This window comes from Plecotus auritus (assembly GCF_963455305.1).
Source record: "Plecotus auritus genome assembly, chromosome: 7".
Classification (NCBI taxonomy): domain Eukaryota; kingdom Metazoa; phylum Chordata; class Mammalia; order Chiroptera; family Vespertilionidae; genus Plecotus; species Plecotus auritus.
Window position 1 is genome coordinate 164,475,527 of NC_137774.1, and position 17,638 is coordinate 164,493,164.

General features: G+C 39.4%; 1 protein-coding gene across 7 annotated transcripts in view; it reads left to right on the forward strand.

The window, feature by feature from the left end:
* Positions 1 to 17,638, forward strand: part of CTNND2 (catenin delta 2) — an 804,920-nt gene that overhangs the window by 564,560 nt on the left and 222,722 nt on the right. For 5 of the 7 annotated variants that reach the window (XM_080680431.1, XM_080680434.1, XM_080680433.1 and 2 more), the window contains one exon: positions 3,308 to 3,370. The exons of the other annotated variants lie outside the window; for them this stretch is intronic. In XM_080680431.1, the coding sequence (XP_080536557.1) occupies positions 3,308 to 3,370 (63 nt within the window). The remainder of the gene's footprint in view (positions 1 to 3,307; positions 3,371 to 17,638) is intronic. 7 annotated transcript variants of the gene reach the window in all.

The window sequence follows — 17,638 nt, forward strand, 5'->3', positions numbered from 1 at the left end:
AAATATGTTTTAGTAAGGTAGCCCTTTTAGTCTGATTAAAATTAATGTCTATGATATTTTTATAAGATCGATGCATTCTATCTCATAGATACAATTTAGGAATCCACACCCTGGCTGGTGTGTCTCAGTTGGTTAGAGTGTCATCCTGTTCACTGAAAGGTCATGGGTTTGCTTCCTGGTCAGAGCACATACCTAGATTGCAGTTTCCATCCCCTGTTGAGGTGTGTACTAGAGACAACTGATGAATATTTCTCATATTGATGTTTCTCTCCCTCTCCCTTCCTCTCTCTTTAAAAAATCAATAAAAATATATCCTCAGATGAGGATTAAAAAAAAATCAGGAGTCCAGGGCCTGATTGGATTAACACAATTTTCTTTTTCAGCTGGGGACCATCCATGAATGAGTAGTAAAATCAATTTAAAGGGTTTGACCAGAATTTTAAAAAGGTTGAGTAGAATACAGTAGATTAAAGTACAGTAGAGTAGGAATGGAGTAGAATAGAGGACAAGGGAAAGGAGGGGAGGAGAGGGGAGGGGAAGGAAGGGGAGGGGAAGGAAGGGGAGGGGAGGGTTGGGGAGAGGGACAGTTACATTTTCTGTAGTACAGAAAATTTGATTTTATGTTTTGGAAAAGGGATATCTGACTTGTATGTATGTGTGTGTATGTGCGAGTCTAAGATGTATTTTTACTATGGGTCTTTATGTAGAATACATCCAAAACACTGAGAAATATTTACCTTTTTCAGAATAACAAAATAAAAAAAAATGTCCTAGATGCTGACAGAGGAGCAATATTATCAAACATCTCCAGCTATTTGATGTTAATCAATCATGTCATAATTGATGGGTATAAAATAAATTGAGTGGGTAAAAAGTGAGTGATCAGACAAAGAAATGACAATTTGGTCAGGAAAATGATCTCACATTGCTGTAAGTGTTTTCTGAATTAATCCACAAATTTGGGTGCAAAATAATCTAAACTCTTTCTCTGTTTATGTCTCAGGAATTGGTATTTTAAAAATTATAACTGCATATCTTTATTAGAAATAGACATTATAGTTGTAGAGAAAAATATTTTATAATATTTTAGTTGGCATTCTGCAAACAGCTTCAGCATGGTATTTTACACAATTTGACTCTTTGCTAAAGAATTTTCTCCTTCTATTAAGTGGGGTGGTTTGTATCTCAGAGTGAAGTCTTTCTCTCTGTCTTTTTATTTCAATCTCCCTTTCATTTCTCATTCAGCCAGCCCTTGGTAGGGATGCACCTGGTAATTGGAGCCAAATTGCAGATGACATGAGATACTCAAAGGGACAACATGATCTCACCCCACGGATCATCTAAACCTGGTGTTCCCTCTTTATTTGAATATAAAATATGTCATAAGGCCTTTGGTGTCCACCTAAGAATTGAGATTAGTGTCTAAATGGAAGTGGCCAATATTATTAATATCACTGTTCTCATCATCTTCATGTGTCTCTGAAAACTGTATCATATGTCTGTGTGGAGGAATGAAAGGGGAAAAATAGTGAGTAAACCAGGAATTTAAATAAAATTAAAATCACAAAAGAAAGCTTTTTCCCTAGGTCTAAAAAACTAAGTATTTAAAGCTAAGTATTACCCAAATTGTCAAACAATATTTTATATGTACAATACTGTATATGTGATGAGTGGGTATGCATAATTACCTAGCTCTCACATATTAATATGCATATACCTAAACTGCTGATTGTGACTCATTAGTGGGTAGTAAAATACTTTTATTGGTCATGTTTTGAAAATAATTTAATGGCATAGAACAGAGTAGACTATAATGGAACAGAAAAGAACCTATCAAAATTCACCTACCTTAGTAAGGATACCTTTTCCCCCATTCCATTATGCATACATTTATGTGTATGCTTTAGTGTGTATGAACTGAGTTTCAGTGTAAATACTCCATATAGTGGTTCATTGCTAACATTTTTTGAAAAATAGTGCTAAAGTCATAGTGACAGCAATGATTAGCATGTTTGTTTTGTTCTCCTACATATTTGGTATTTCATTGCCAAATGCCAGTTCACAATAATTAGTAGATTACTTCCTGGAAATGCATCATACAATTTAATTTAGGTAAATATTTTAATTTTTGGTTCCACATGGCGTTTACACAAACTAACTATTATTTGGTTAGCTTTTTCTATCTGCTGGTTGTTGTAGCTTTCTTATGGGCTATTTTAAGCTTTCTGATATTAAGGCTAAGGACTGGGTTGCAATAGTCCAATAATGCCAACCAAAGAATTAAGAGATGTAGCCTAGAAGTATAATGTTAAACCCTGGGCCCTGGGACAGGAACTCTTGGCAGCCTGATGGTGTTGTGCCAGTGGGAAGTGGGGAGGGGGTGTGGGAGAGAAGCCTGTTTTGGAGCAGGGTGGGGGACAGCAGATAGCATTCTGATTCTGAAGCCAAAGAGCTTGGTTTTCTAAGTATAATGGGAGAAAAGAGCTTGGTCCTCTCTCATGCTGCTTCTAATGGCACCATGTGTCCAAGCAGAGATCCTGTATTTTTTATGAAAATTATATAATCTATTGTCTTCTTGTTGAATAAAAATCAATCCAGCCAGAAATCATACACTGCAGAAGTGTGAGAATTCTCACAGTCCAAATATTAACAGTGGCTGGATTATTTTCCCCATATAGTTTTCCTTTGAATAGGCTTATGGAAATACAACAGTGTTCTTATGCGTGGTATTTTACCAATCATTATTAGCCAATGCGTATAAACTATATATAAATGTATTACTTTGCATCTATGAATTAGGAGTTGCTTGTTAGAACTTGAGAAATAATGTAGAAAAAAATCCTACCATGTTGGCACTTCTTGTTTGTGAGCAACATGAAAATAACAACAGCTCCACATGGGGAAGTTCTTCCAGCAGGAACAAATTCGAGTTAATTCCAACATTAGTGCAAAGGGAATTCGAAATGTAGGGTTTAGATACAAATTTCATGTGAGTTCATCCTGAAGATTTTGTTTACGTCTTGGAATTCAGAAGTGGTGAAGTATAATGTTTGTGAATGTCTGGTTTATTAATGTGGAAACTTTTGAATGTTATGGGATTAGTATCCCCAAGGTTAACATATGCAATTGAAGGTTCCATGTTTTATCATGTTTAATCACTAGTATTACTTTTGTATTCTGTAGCTCATAAGTAGACATGTAACGCTCTGAGCAGTTCTGCTCTGGCTGATGTAATGTGAATGTGAATGTTGATGCTGTCCTGCCTGTTCTGAGGGGGAGGGCTTACTCCTGTAAAATCATTCTGCAGGGTTCCAAAGGGCAAGTCTAGCGAGGAACTCTGGCAGCAATTGCAAAAAGAGGCACCTTTTTTGTAAGTATTTACATTTATGCCAAACGTATATTGTGACCTTCGTGTACATGTAGTCTTTGTTGAGACCAGAGCCCTGACTTCTTACATGAAACATGTAACTCTGTGTCAGTTTATAGGCCCTATTATAGAACTATGCGTTAAGTATGTCCAGTGAATGTGAGGTATGGACACAACATGCATTTTTTGAATGCACATTGCTCACCATTAGGAAAATCCTATTTCAAAATATAAGAAACTTACCCATAATTGTGAAATAAATACAAATTTAATGGTTGAAAAGTGACTACCAAAAAATATAAATTGTGATAACATGAATGAGCCTTCATTATACAACTTTGATGCCATTGAGTGTAAATAGTGTGATGATGCCTTACATACATTCATTGTGTTATTTTTCAGTTGAACTTCTGGTGACCGAGAAAGTAAATGTGTACCTTGTGAAATGACTTTAAGCTCACTCAGGATTTGTTTAGAGGCATGCCTTCAGTTTCTAATGCAGAAATTGAGAGAGAGCAAGCACATGTTCTGTGTCTCATGGAACTACCTGGATTTTCCAGAAATGATGTGATGTCAGACATGTAAAAACCCCCACTGCATGCAAAGCCCCTGAGTCATGCCTTTTGCCATTGACACTTTTCATTAGATTCAGTGTTTTCCTGGGTTTCACCATTATTGGTTTGACCCGTCTACTTCCTTGGTAGTTTTCTGACTTTAAGTTTTTCTGCACAAGAGCAACATTTTCTCACTCCCTTCAAGCCTCACCTTCGTATCTCTTGTGTGAAACTGTCATCTCTCTATGTGGCAAGTTCAGAGGAAGCAGGAGTGCTTCGTGAAAATGTTAACACCAAAAACACTGGCAAACCCTTTTTGGTGAAGTCATTTTAGTAGATAAGTGCACATGTAAAATATAATGAGCTACTAGAACTGAAGATTTTCCTTTAAATCAGACAGTTTGGTTATTATCAGGATAAATTTGCAATAATTGCAAAATGTGTGCGGTGCCATTAATGGCCAATACACTGTAGGTACTGGCCATTTCAGTGCCAGATGAGTAGTGTGGCTCCCTTTTCTTGTTCATTGGTTTCCTGAGCAGGAGCTTTGGAGGGGAGACCAAGTTGCTTAGGGTCTTTCAAGTTACTAAAAATCTCTTAAAGGTCTCATTTATCTGGGTGCCAGTTAATAATTGATGACAGCTAGTTGAGGCATTCAAGTGGCCATCCCCTGGGGATACAGATCCAAAATAAACTATAGAGATGTTTTCACACCTCAGGCTAGACATTTACAGACTGATGAGGTCAAACCCCAGCCCACGTAGCACAATCGACAAATCATTTGTCATCATCCCCCTCCCCCCCCCCCGCCACTCCTCCCAATAATTCCAGAGGGTGAGCCCTCTGCTGCTCATGCCCCAGTGGACGATAGTGGTTTGGGAGATTCCATCAGGTCCCCGCCTCGAGAGGCATGCCCTCCCCTCAATCATCATTCATGGAAAGTAGGCTTCAGACATCTCCGTGCATTTGTGGCAATTCGTGAATAGGAGGCATTTGTCTCTCCTTATGATGTTCCCTGGAAGAGTTCCACATGGGGAGCCAGCCCATAATGCAGCTTCTTTATTAAAATATGTGCAGTGGAAATTATGCTAATTTTGTTGCAGTGTAATTATAGACTAGAAAGATTCTTTGCACTCTGAATTAAATTGTTGTAGATAAATGTGCATTAACTTAATAGTGTGCAGCTAATTGTGAAAGGTAAAGGAGAGAGAGATAATTAGTTACAGGATGTTTTAGAGATGCTGCTATCCTGGTCATACACTCCCATCAAAGCCCAGGTAACCCTGGGATGACAATTCTTCCAGCATTTTTCTATGATTTTTCAATACTGCAATGAAAATAGTCATTGGTGACTAAGTAACTCATTTAACTCAATTTGTCTGTGGCATTAATGACAGCAGAGAGTTAAATGTGGGGACACTTTGCAACTTTATGTCCTATTCCAACTATCTTTGTGCAGTTAATTCTTTATTCTTCATTTATGCTTGTGTGTGCATTTATGATCATTATGAAAATGAGATAAGGATCTATCATCCCAAAGTGATTTTGCCACGCTCAACAAAAGCTGTATCCAGGGAAATAAATATTTTTTTACTTAGAAGTTTTCAAAGCTCAAGTAGTAGTCATATGCCTTTTGTTCCAAAGCTATCAATTCAGAGGATCTGAGAGATACCATCATCATGCTGTGGTTACATGAAGAAAAAGTTATTTAATCCCTTCAGCTAAAGAGTTCTAAAACCTATCAGTAGGTGGGTTTTCTGTGCTCATTGATCAAAGTCACCTGAACCAGCTAAAGGAGAGGTACCTTTAAAAAACAACATAGAACATACATTCAGGAATGCTGAGTGATCTTTCAACTAATATTGGTAGATTTAATGTTCACTTGTCATCACAGCAGAATGCCTTGACACCCCATTGAACAGTACTAGAGAGCTCATAGAAATTAGGATCCAACAAAGCACTCGGTGTTATACAGACATGATGTAGAGTGGTCCTTTATAGCGGGTGTGACTGTCCCATAAAAGATTGTGATGTGATATGCAGAGTTTCTTTGCAGAGGGTGTGACAGCTTGGTAAAAGGAGAGGGCTTGTTTTGTGCCATGTCACAACTCACTCTTCTGTGTTTCCAAGGAACTTTTAAAAATCCCTTTCATGCTTTCTGCAGCTGGAAAACCAACGGAAGTGTTGTGATGTGCATCGAGCTTTTACTGATTCCCTTGAATTTCTATTGTCTCTCTTCTCTATTTACATTACTGCTATGGTGTTACATATAGATTATTTCAGACACTAACAAGCAATAGCCCTGATATTTAATTGAGATTTTCTAAATCTTTTCTGACACATCTCTGTGTTCTTTACATTTATAGAAATTCTCTTTTGACTTAATAAAATTTAGGCTGTCTTTGTTTTGCTTCTAACATGTTCTTACGTTTCTTTTGCCAAGGTAATTTTGGCACAAGATTTTTAACTTTCAGCCTCAGTTTCCTCACCTCTGAACCAATGAAAACAGTATGTTCCTTCTCAAAGGATTATAGCAAGGGTTAGCAAACTATAGCCCATGGGCCAAATCCAGCTCACCACCTATTTCTGTAAATAAAGTTTTATTATAACACAGCCACGTCCATTTTTACTTTTCACCTGTGGCTACTTTTGAGCTATAGCTGGAGACTTGAGTAGTTGCAATAGTGCCTTTGTGGCCAACAAAGCTTAAAATATTTATTTTATATCCCTTAACAGGAAAGGTTTGCTGCTCCCTAGATTGGAATATTAAATTTGTATGTTTGTGGATAAAACCTATATAAGCATCCATGTGTGGAATATAAGACTATATATGTGTGTGTAATCATGTAGCATGGATATAAAAGTTTCAGCATATGCTTGGCACATTGAAAGCACTCAATATAGGTTGACAACTTTAAATGTTATTTTGTTAAGTAACAGTTTTACTTTCTTGTTAGAAAATTGGTTGTGAAGAGCATATTGATAAGATACCCTTAAGCCCTCAAATTAAACACAATTAAAATACTTTTCTTTGAAAATATTTTCTAAAGTAAAGGCTTTGTTTATAACATAAGTGGGTATTGATTATAAGAAAATATATCATGGCACTTCTTCTTATGTATTAGTTTCCTAGAACTGCCATTAAAAATAACTCCCAACTTGGGTGGCTTACAACAACAGAAATGAATTGTCTCAGTTCTAGAGCATGACTGTAAAGATTTTAAGTGACATCAGCTCACACATCTTGGAGGGATGGGTCTGGTTCCATAGGTGGGTTGATTCAGACAGGGGTTGATATTTTTAGCATGATACACACCACAGTCATGCATGTGCATGTATGTACTTATACTTCACCTTGGCCCAGAAAGAATTTAGGGTGATTTCCTTCCCCCTAATATAAAATTAAAAGTCTACATATATAGGCAAAATGACCCCTTAAGCATTAGAAACAGGGCCACAGGTGTGCTCAGAGCTGCCTTAAGAATGATGTAACAAAAGCTATTCCTACATGATGGAATTATCTATTCTCATATAACAAACCACCTCAAAATTTACTGGCTTAAAACAACAGGGTAACATAACCTCTTGCTTCTCAGGGTACAATTGGATTAGCTGGAAGATTTAAATTTTTCTCTACCCTTTAGTTCTTTTGGCTGATCTAATAATTTAAATCTACATAAGACAGATGAACATACAAATTTAGTTGTATATGTATGTATGGGAATCCCACATATAGAGAGAGTTATAGACCCCCGCATACATGAAAGGTTCAGAGACAGAAAGGTAAAATGAGGTATATGCAACATCCTAAGCTAAGAAATATAGAAAGAGGTCAGAAGCTTCAGAGGGAAGGAGAGTAATTCTCAGATTAGTAAGAAGAGATGTTCAGTAATTAGATGTTTGCCTTGTCATATAAGTGGGTCATAAAAGTTATCTCTGGTGGTAAGTCTTATTATGAGTGAGGCCCCTAATTTAAATTCTTCTAGGTAGTTAAGGGACAAGTTTCTCCTGAGACCTCAGGGTTGCCTTCAGCTCAAAATAACCCACATGCCAAAGAAGCACATATTAGGGAGGCCTGTTGAACCCCTTCAGTCTCCTCATCAGGATGTGGTGAGAGGTTGGTAGAATGCAGTCATGTACTACTAACCTCTCAGGACCTGACGTTGTAGGGGAGTAACAGTAATTTCCCCCGTTCCTTCTTATTTATTGGTTAAGACACTCCCAGATCATAATAAACGACAAATTAACAAGAAAAAATTAAACAAGTTTATTAACATGTGTACTTTATGTAAGCATGGGAGTCACCCAGAAAAATGAGTGACTCCCTGAGAATGACCCAACCCACCACTTAAATACTGTCTTCAGCCAAAGACAAAAATGATGGTGGGGGTGCGGGAGAGCGTGGCCAGTTATGGGAAGGTTGCAGGAAAAGCCTGTTAAACAAGGGTTAGGCTTTTTATGTGGATTTAAGTCCAGGCCTTCTCCTTTGCTGAGTTTCTACTAATTGAGTCATCCTTCTCTCCCTAAATGGAGATTTCCTTTATAAATGTAATTTCTATTCCGTTTTCAGAGCTTGTCCTATCTGTAATTTCTCAAAAATAATCAGCTCAAAATAATCCTGATGCCAAAGAGGCATATTATGGGGTGGCATATTCTGGTATCCTCCAGTGTCCAAAATGGCACACTCTCACCCAGGCAGTCAATACCAGTTGCCCACAGGGAGCTCAGCTGGGGCATTTGCCCAGAACTCCTAATCCATGTGGCTTGGGCTTCTCACAGCCTGTGGCTGGGATTTAAGAGAGATTGTCTTGGAGTGCATATCCAAAGGCTAATGTGGAAGCTACAAGGCTTCTTATGACCTGGCCTTAGAGCCACATTCTGTTAGTGCAGGCGGATCACTTAGTCCAGCCCAGATGTGAGGACAGGGCAAGGAAGGAGCTGGCAGCTCCTTCGACTTCCTGCCACGCTAAATATAGCCACCATTCCGGATCTGAAAAGAGAATTCTTTTCTTTTTGTTTTGTTTTTGTTTTTTTTGTCAATCCTCACCCTAGGATATTTTCCCACTGATTTTTAGAGAGTGGAAGGACAGAGAAAGAGAGAAACATCGATATGAGAGAGACACATCAATTGGTTGCCTTCCATAAGAGCCCCGACTGGGGTCAGGGATGGAGCCTGCTACGAAGGTATAGGCCCTTGACAGGAATTGAACCTGGGACCCTTCAGTCCGAGGGCCTATGCTCTGTCCACTGAGCCAAACTGGCTAGGGCAAGAGAATTCTTTTTTTTTTTAACTGTGTGTGTGTGTGTGTCTTTACATACATATATACACTGAATGGACAGATTATTATGATCTCTGAACACATAATAATCTGGCCACTCAGTATGTGTGTGTGTGTGTGTGTGTGTGTGTGTGTGTGTGTGTGTGTATTCGAGGCCCGGTGCATGAATTTGTGCATGGGTGGGGTCCGGCCAGCCTGGCCAGGGGGAGGGGACATGGACAGTTGGCCAGCCTGCCTGCTGGTCGAACTCCTGGTCGAGGGGACAATTTGCATATTAGCCTTTTATTATATAGGATATACACTGAATGGCCAGATTATTATGCATTCAGAGATCATAATAATCTGGCCACTCAGTGTATATTATACATACACACACACTTAGAGAAAGAAAGAGAATTTAAGAAATTGTCTCACGTGTTTATGGGGTTACGAAGTCTGAAATCTGTAGGACAGGCAGGAGTTGAGACTGCAGTTCTCAGATAAAAATTTTTTTTTGAAACCTCGCTTTTTACTTTCATGGACAATCAACTGATTGGATGAGGCCCACATACATTATTGAGGGTTATCTCCTCTATATATAAAGTCAACTGATTGGGGATGTTAACCACTTGTGCAGATACCTTCAAGGCAATACCTAGAATTAGTCTTTGATTAAATAAATGGGTAGTGTAGGCTAGCCAAGTTTACACATAAAACTAACCATCACAATGTCTATCAAAAAGATAACCTGGTTCATTGAGTGGAGATGGGTGAGCAGGAAGGAGGAAAACACAGGAATCTTCTCATTGCTTACTCTTTTCTAGCAGAGGGAAATCAGAAGTAAAAATAATAATGAAATAATTAAAAGGTTATAGAGAATGTTGCAGACCTTTTCTGTTTAAATGAAACTTGGTCAAAGCTTTATGAAATCTAAAAATAGATATGCTATTTAAAATGACCTGAAATTCCTGGAGTTGTTTTCAATTATTTTTTTAAACTTGAGAAGCACGGTGTTTTTTGTCTTGATCATGATGAAGCTTATCTTCCTTCTTTCTATAGTCTTTATCTCAAATGTAATGACCTTTCATTCCAAAGATGAAAAAGCTACAGTGGTTTTTTTTTTGTTTGTTTGTTTGTTTTTTTGGTAACCTATTCTATTGAAACAAACAACTAAAGACCTTTTTAGTGAAAAGAGTAGACGAAAGAGAAACTAAGTTTGGGTTGAGGAATTGCAACATGGAAGTCTTTTTCAGCTTTTGTAAGATTTTTGTGTTACCTTGAATAATTCGCCTGCCAGTTGGTGCCTCAGCATACACTTGTTTTGCAAGGTTGACAGGTGAGTGCTTTAAGGGTTTGGGGGTGAGCAGATGGAAGCCACTCTGTTTCTGGGGAGAGAAAGGTAAGGAGAACAGGGTCTGAGCCAGCCCCTACAAATGCCTTCAGTTTTGCCAGCTTTGCAGTGTCTCTGCACCGTGCATCTGCCTGTGAACCTTGTTACAATGCAGGCATATGCCGGGTTCCCTGATGGGTAGGGTTTATTAGAGGAAATCCATTACCAGTAGTCGGCAAACTCATTCGTCAACAGAGCCAAATATCAACAGTACAATGATTGAAATTTCTTTTGAGAGCCAAATTTTTTAAACTTAAACTTCTTCTAATGCCACTTCTTCAAAATAGACTCGCCCAGGCCGTGGTATTTTGTGGAAGAGCCACACTCAAGGGACCAAAGAGCCGCATGTGGCTCGCGAGCCACAGTTTGCCGACCACTGCATTAGACCTAAGATAGGAGGCTGGCTTCCTACCATCCCAGTGCTCATGAAAGCAGCACACAGAGCCTCTGACTTTCAGCAAAATCTAAGACTGCCCCTGGATCAGCTGAAGAACATTATTCACCCCAGGAAAGTAGCAATTGAAAATGCTGCCCTGCCAGGGTGGCTCCGTTGGTTAGAGCATCCTCCATACACCAAAAGGCTGCAGGTTCAATTCCCAGGCAGGGCTCCTACCCAGGTTTCAGGTTCAATCCCCAGTAGGGGTTCATATGGGAGGCAACTGATAGATGTTTCTCTCTCTCCCCCTCTCACCCTCTCCCACTTCCCCTCTCTCTCAAACCACCAAAATGTCCTTGGGTGAGGACATACACACATACATAAAATTTAAATTAAACAAGGAAAATACTACCCCGGCTCTATTCCTTGATGGAAGCGGGTCTGGCAGGATCTGATGGTTATGTAAAAATACATGAGAAGAGTTACCTGTAAAGAGCCTACATAAAACAGACATTCCTTCCCCAAAAGGTTTTCTGTGCACTGAGAAGGCACAGTGTGCCGTAGAAGGCCTGTGTGCCATCAGGCTGCCACAACAGTGGCTAATGAACTGGCATGTAGTTACTTCACCTGCCACCTGGTCACAGGGACTCAGGCCAGACTGACAGTTATCCATCCACTTAGGTGCCTGAACCAAAGGAAAGAAGAGGTGAGGACTTCCTCAACTCTTTCCTTCATATCCACATCTCTAGACCAGACCCTCTGAAATGTAGTCAAGGAGACCTATTCTACCTTTTGTCTTTATTATCATTAGGAAAGGAGTAGGTGGAGGCCCAGGCATTATGACCAGAGCCAGTTAGTGTCCTATGACCTCTCTCTGGGGACATCAGAGATCTTCCTTGCACCAGTGCCTCCCAACAGGGAGTGATTTTGCGCCCCCTCCAATCTCAAGGGCTGTTTGGCAATATCTGGAGACATTTTGGGTTGTTAAAACTAGATGGGGATGCTGCTGGCATCTTGTTGGTAGAGGCCAGGGATTTTGCTAAATATCTTACAATGTGATGAAGGGCCCCCCCCCCCCCCCCCGCCCGCCGTTTCCCCCAAACAAGAATTATCTGCCTCAAAAAAAACTGTGGTGCCAAGGTTGAGAGACCTTGACTTACCCTTGTTCCTTCTCCCTCCTAAATCCCCTCTCAACGTCCCAGAGGAAGCTCCTGGGGCCCATTGGTGGAACAGTGTTCACTCTGCCTCCTTAACACCCAGTAAACATTCAGTGAATGAATGAATGGGTCATGGAAGTGTGATACACAAGGGTGCAAGTAACTATTAAGTTACTACTCATGTGATATTTGCATTTCTGTGGTTGTTAGTGTTTTTATCTTTGAAATGTTCCATTTGTTCATTGTGTGCCTACTCTATGTAAGCTAGCACATAGCACAAGGAGCATTAGGAGGAGTTATAAATAGCACAACCCCTGCCATGGCTCAGTGGTTGAGCATTGACTTCTGGACCAGGAGGTCATGGTTCAGTTCCCGGTCAGGGCAATACCTGAGTTGTGGGCTAGGTTCCCAGTGGGGGGAGTACAGGAGGCAGCCAGTCAATGATTCTCTCTCATCATTGATGTTTCTATCTTTCTCTCTCCTCTCCCTTCCTCTCTGATATCAATAAAAATATATTTTAAAAACAATAGCAGGACCCCTGCTCGCTGGCGTTTACTTCTCTAGTCAAAAGAAAACTGTCAATTACACATTTAAGTATAGAATTTCAGTGCCACGAGGGCTGCACGTTCTGTGTGTTGCCACAAGAGAAACCAAGGAAGTGTCCATGGTGTCAAGAACTAGATAGCATTTTCCCCAGACTGGTGTGGCCCTCCAGGTCACAAATGTCAAGCTGATATTTTAAGAGTCTGTGTAAACATACCAACAGCACCTACGGATAGTATCAACTTCTTTGTCATCAGGAAAAAGCTTTTGCAGGTGCTGAGTGCTTGAGCAGACCAGCATTTGCCCAGCAGATGGGAAGTGGGCCAGGTTGGCAGTGGAGGACGTGACACTGTCAGGCCCTGCAGGAAACTACAAAAGTGCAGCAGAGGGAGGAGGCCGGGCCACCTACGGGGCCACGCTGGAGCAAAGTGACAGAGCACAAGTGGAGAGTTTACAGAAGGTCAGGAAGATGTTCCAGTTTGCCTTTAGCGGCATTGCAGTGGGGATGGCGTGGAGGGAAAACGGGGGCCTCCAGCCTGGAGTGAGGGAGCCTATTAGAAAACATCAGGAGATAAAGAGGCCGTGGGGCCGTGGCTCCCCCAATGGGACTGTGATGAAAATTGAATTTACAATCCTTGTGTCTTACTGCATGCTGTGTGTTCAGAGGGATAGAGGAGCTTCAAAACCACTCTTTTATTGCAGTCATATTTTTTCCCCAACAGAAATAGTCCCTTACAAATAATTGTGTTTTTTCAAGATAACGATGCCCCCTCTCGCCCCCCTTCATCAGCATCCTGCTAGATGGGGTAGCCTTTATGTTCTTGGCAACTTTATGGATTTTGCATTTCAGAGAAAATGGGGCAAGTATGAATTTTTACTTGTTATAACCTATGGTGATTTTAGTTCTAAAAATCTTTTTTCCAAAAATATTTGATAACTCCCCAGCTGCTAAATGAAGACGAAAATGCTAGGATCCAACGATGCTTTTTTGGTGTGTGTGCCACACGCTTGCTAACATCCTTGTCGGGTTGTGTGGAAAGCCAGTGAGTATGCAGCCTGCTTTCTGGAAAAGGTGCTCTGAATTAGCTGGAGTCCCAGCCACAACGGAGAGGAGGCCAGGCCTGGGGTCCTCGCTGCATCTGGGATGGCCCATGTTTTCCATAAAGTATGGTTTATGTTTGCCCCTCCCTCCCCTGCCAACTCCATTCAAGCCTTCTTCCCTTCTTCTATTTAACCACAAAACAAGTATTAAATCACACAGTAGGCGATACACTTAAAGTATCCAATATTGCTGAGACTTAAAACATAAATAGGTCAAGGTATATTTAGAAAGACTCATAGATGGCACGCACGTACTTAATAAGGGATGGAAGGAAGTTGTTTAAAACTTATCCCTAAACTTTTAGCTCTGGCACCATCCATAATTCAAATTTTAAATAACAACAACCTAAAACACTGGGCGCTACTCTGAGAATGAAGAGACTCAGCTGAATTCTCAGTTTTCCACCTTAAGTCATACCTTATGCACTTTATGTCTGGACTATAAGAATGGGTTTAATAATTCAATCAATCATAAGTTTTCAAACCTGCTTCTCCTAACTCAGAGACATAGTTCATTGATCTTACACACTTCTATTTGAAGTTAAAAAACAAATATTCTTGACCAAATCTTCTGCTTTCTTATTTTGACATCCACTGATGTAGAACAAATCTGAATGCTCTCATAACTGAAGGAAATATGCATGTTTTGTAATTTAGTGGAAGAAAGTTATCTTTGAGATCTTGCATCTGAGCACAGTCTATAACTCGGATATTTAGTGAAATGAAAGTCAAACACTCCTAGAAAATCACTGGACAAATTGAGTTGGTCAAATCTATCCTGCAAAATAGGAACAGCGTGCTTTGCACGACCTGTGATTAAATTCCTCCTTTGCGCCAACACAAATTCCAGCTTTCTTAACCATCCCTGAGAACCAATGCCCTGGGAGGGGTGGGCTCTACTCCATGTGACCAGCACAGGGTATGGACTCGTTGAAACCCCTGGGACTTCCTTTCACCAACTTTGGGCAAGTCACTCAACCTCCCTGAACCTCAGTCGCCTCATCAATAAAGTAAAGATCATTATAGACCCTATTGCAAAGAGTCATTGGGACGAAAACTACAATTTCTTTTTAAAATATATATATTTTTATTGATTTCAGAGAGGAAGGAAGAGGGAGAGAGAGATAGAAACATCAATGATGAGAGCGAATAATTGATCCACTGCCTCCTGCATGACCCCCACTGGAGATTAAGCCCACAACCCAGGGATGTGCCCTAACTGGGAATCAAACCCTGACCTCCTGGTTCATAGGTTGATGCTCAACCACTGACCCACACTGACCAGGCTACAATTTCTGATCACTCCAGTGCAGTCAAGTCTAGAAAGAGATGCTTGTTACCTTCACATGATAGCAGAGCTTTCTGAACTGTGGCTTTCACGTCCCTCACATGACTTCCTGTTGTGCACTCTAAGTCCATAGAGCCCAACAAAGACCCTGGAGAAAGGCAGGAAATGGGCATGAGGAGGACCCTCAAAATCAAGTGCAAGAAGGAAAACTTTAACAGCAATTTGAGACAGTGAAGAGCATGCTGAATATGATGTGTTTGCAGTTAGTCCGCTGCCAGTAATATGGTATTTTGTCATTAGCATGATCCCATTGTACTATACATATGTTCTTACAAAGGTTAAAAGGAGAAGGCAATTTTAAATGTTGGTCTATTCCCCAAGGTCTGTCATAAGCATCTTCTCAATATATAAAGAACCATTAAGGGTTGTTGTGATTTAGATCTTTGAAAGTTATAAATAATCTATTCCAAATATTCACCAAAGGAAAATCGTTATGCATGAAGAAGACTATTTTCCAAAATGACAAGTATTTATGTTTCATTGAACTCATTGACAGTGTCACATAATTGAAATTCTAAATTTAAATCTTAACAATATAAATGTCCTACTCCTATATACATGAGCTCCCCTTTTCCCAATACTTGTTCACTACGTTAAATTCTTTAGGTTTAGGTCACAGCTACTGGAAGGACCTTCATTTACCACTGTTCCCAAACTGTGTTCCAAAGTGTCCCAGAGTGACACAGAAAATCCAGAGGGGCTCCTCAGGGTAGTGTAAGTTGTCAAGGGAAACACAACTTCTGTCGGACACCAAGGGAAGTATGAGCTCAAATTAGTTGGTTTCAAAATTCAATTGTGTCACATTTATTTTGATGACGTAATAACTTTGCACAAGCTTTCTGTCATGAAAAGCAAAGACTATTGAAAATCAGTATGAGAGGGACAGAAGACAGCAATGTCTAATGCTAAGGGTTGAGAAGTTGTGCAGTGCACCATGAGACACTAACTTGTTAGGACATAGATACTTCCTAAGTTGGTCAGACCTGACCGCTAATAAATGGAACCGTCAGGCATTTCTTTGGGCCCATGGACACTGTGAAAATCTTACAAATGGCCCTGTGAGCCAATCCAATTTGGGAACCTCTGCAGTTATATAAAGTCAAGCTCTGTCCATTTATTGTGTTCAATTCTCACAAAGAAATAATAAATCGGGGAAGCAATTATTGAATTAACCTTCTCAAAATCTAAATGATATTTTTCCTTGTGGCCTTAGTGTGCTGCTGTGAAGATAGGATGTAAAATGTTTTTTTCTGGTGAATAAAAAATATTTAAGGAAGAAACCATAATTCTTAATTAGTGAAAAAGATAAAAAAATGTATGCTTTTATTATTTGCATAAATAAAATTTATCCATAAAACTATATTTATCTGCCACTTGCTCATTTTCCTGTAATCACACCTGCTCCATTTGTCCTGTCCTCCCATTTATCCCATTTTAAACTATAAAGATCTGTGGCAGCAATAACAGAAAATATCTTTAAACTCATTACAAACTGTACAATTAATTTTCAAATTAATCATAGCCACTCTACTGAGAGTTAGGTTACACAAAGGCAATAAAAGCCTAGTCTAAGACTTTACCAATGGTAGAAATTAAAGGTAATTGGACACTATTATCTTGAAATGAATACCTTCTTTTTTTGTTATTGCACTTTAAAAAGAAGCTTGTTAATGTATTCAGTTGCACAGATATGGAATTTCCCAGTATAATGGCATATAGCTTTCCTGTTCATGCACCTTTCACCCATGATCTAGAAAGACTACTAATAAATATTCATTGTTGGAAGTTTTATTGAAAATGAAAGTTGAATATATCCTCTACATTTTGTATTTCGAAACATCCAGATACCAGAAATGAAGAGTAATTAATAGTTTTATAGCAATGAAATATGGTAAGTGATAGATTTTTTGCATTTAATGTCTAATAATGAGAAGTAATTGTGAATGGCCACTTGGACAAGGTAGTTTTTTTTTTTTAATTTAATATTAAGAAATGTGCCCAAAAGATTCATAGCTTCTTTATAACTCCTTTAAGGGCAAAGTGAAACAATGGACCTAGACAGATGTGTTTTTGACCTGGGCACTAGTAACTATAACCTAACTAAATGTCTAGTGTATTGTTGTCGTCTTTTTTGTTGTTGTTTTTTTCCTCTTCTAGCTGCTAAGCAACAAAACCAAAATATTTTCTTCCATCCCTACTGCATTTTAGGTAACAACAATGACCAAAAAAAAAAAAAAAAAAATTCTAAGAAGATAATCAATGAAGTCACTAATCAGTTACATCCAATGTCAAACTTGCTGTCTATAAGATTTCCAAATAACCAGTCAATGATGCAGGAAAAGTTAGACTGTGGCTTCATGGAGATACCAATGGTTTCTTCCCTTCCATTTCCTTTTATTTTTACTTGTAGTTTTTGTATCATGTTGACAAAGCTTAAGAATGCCATTTTAACCCCAGGTGACACTTCCACAGAGGCAGCCAGTTGGAAATGTATACCTTTAGCACCTTCCCTCCTTCTGTGACCCCTGGGTCTTCTAGCTGGCA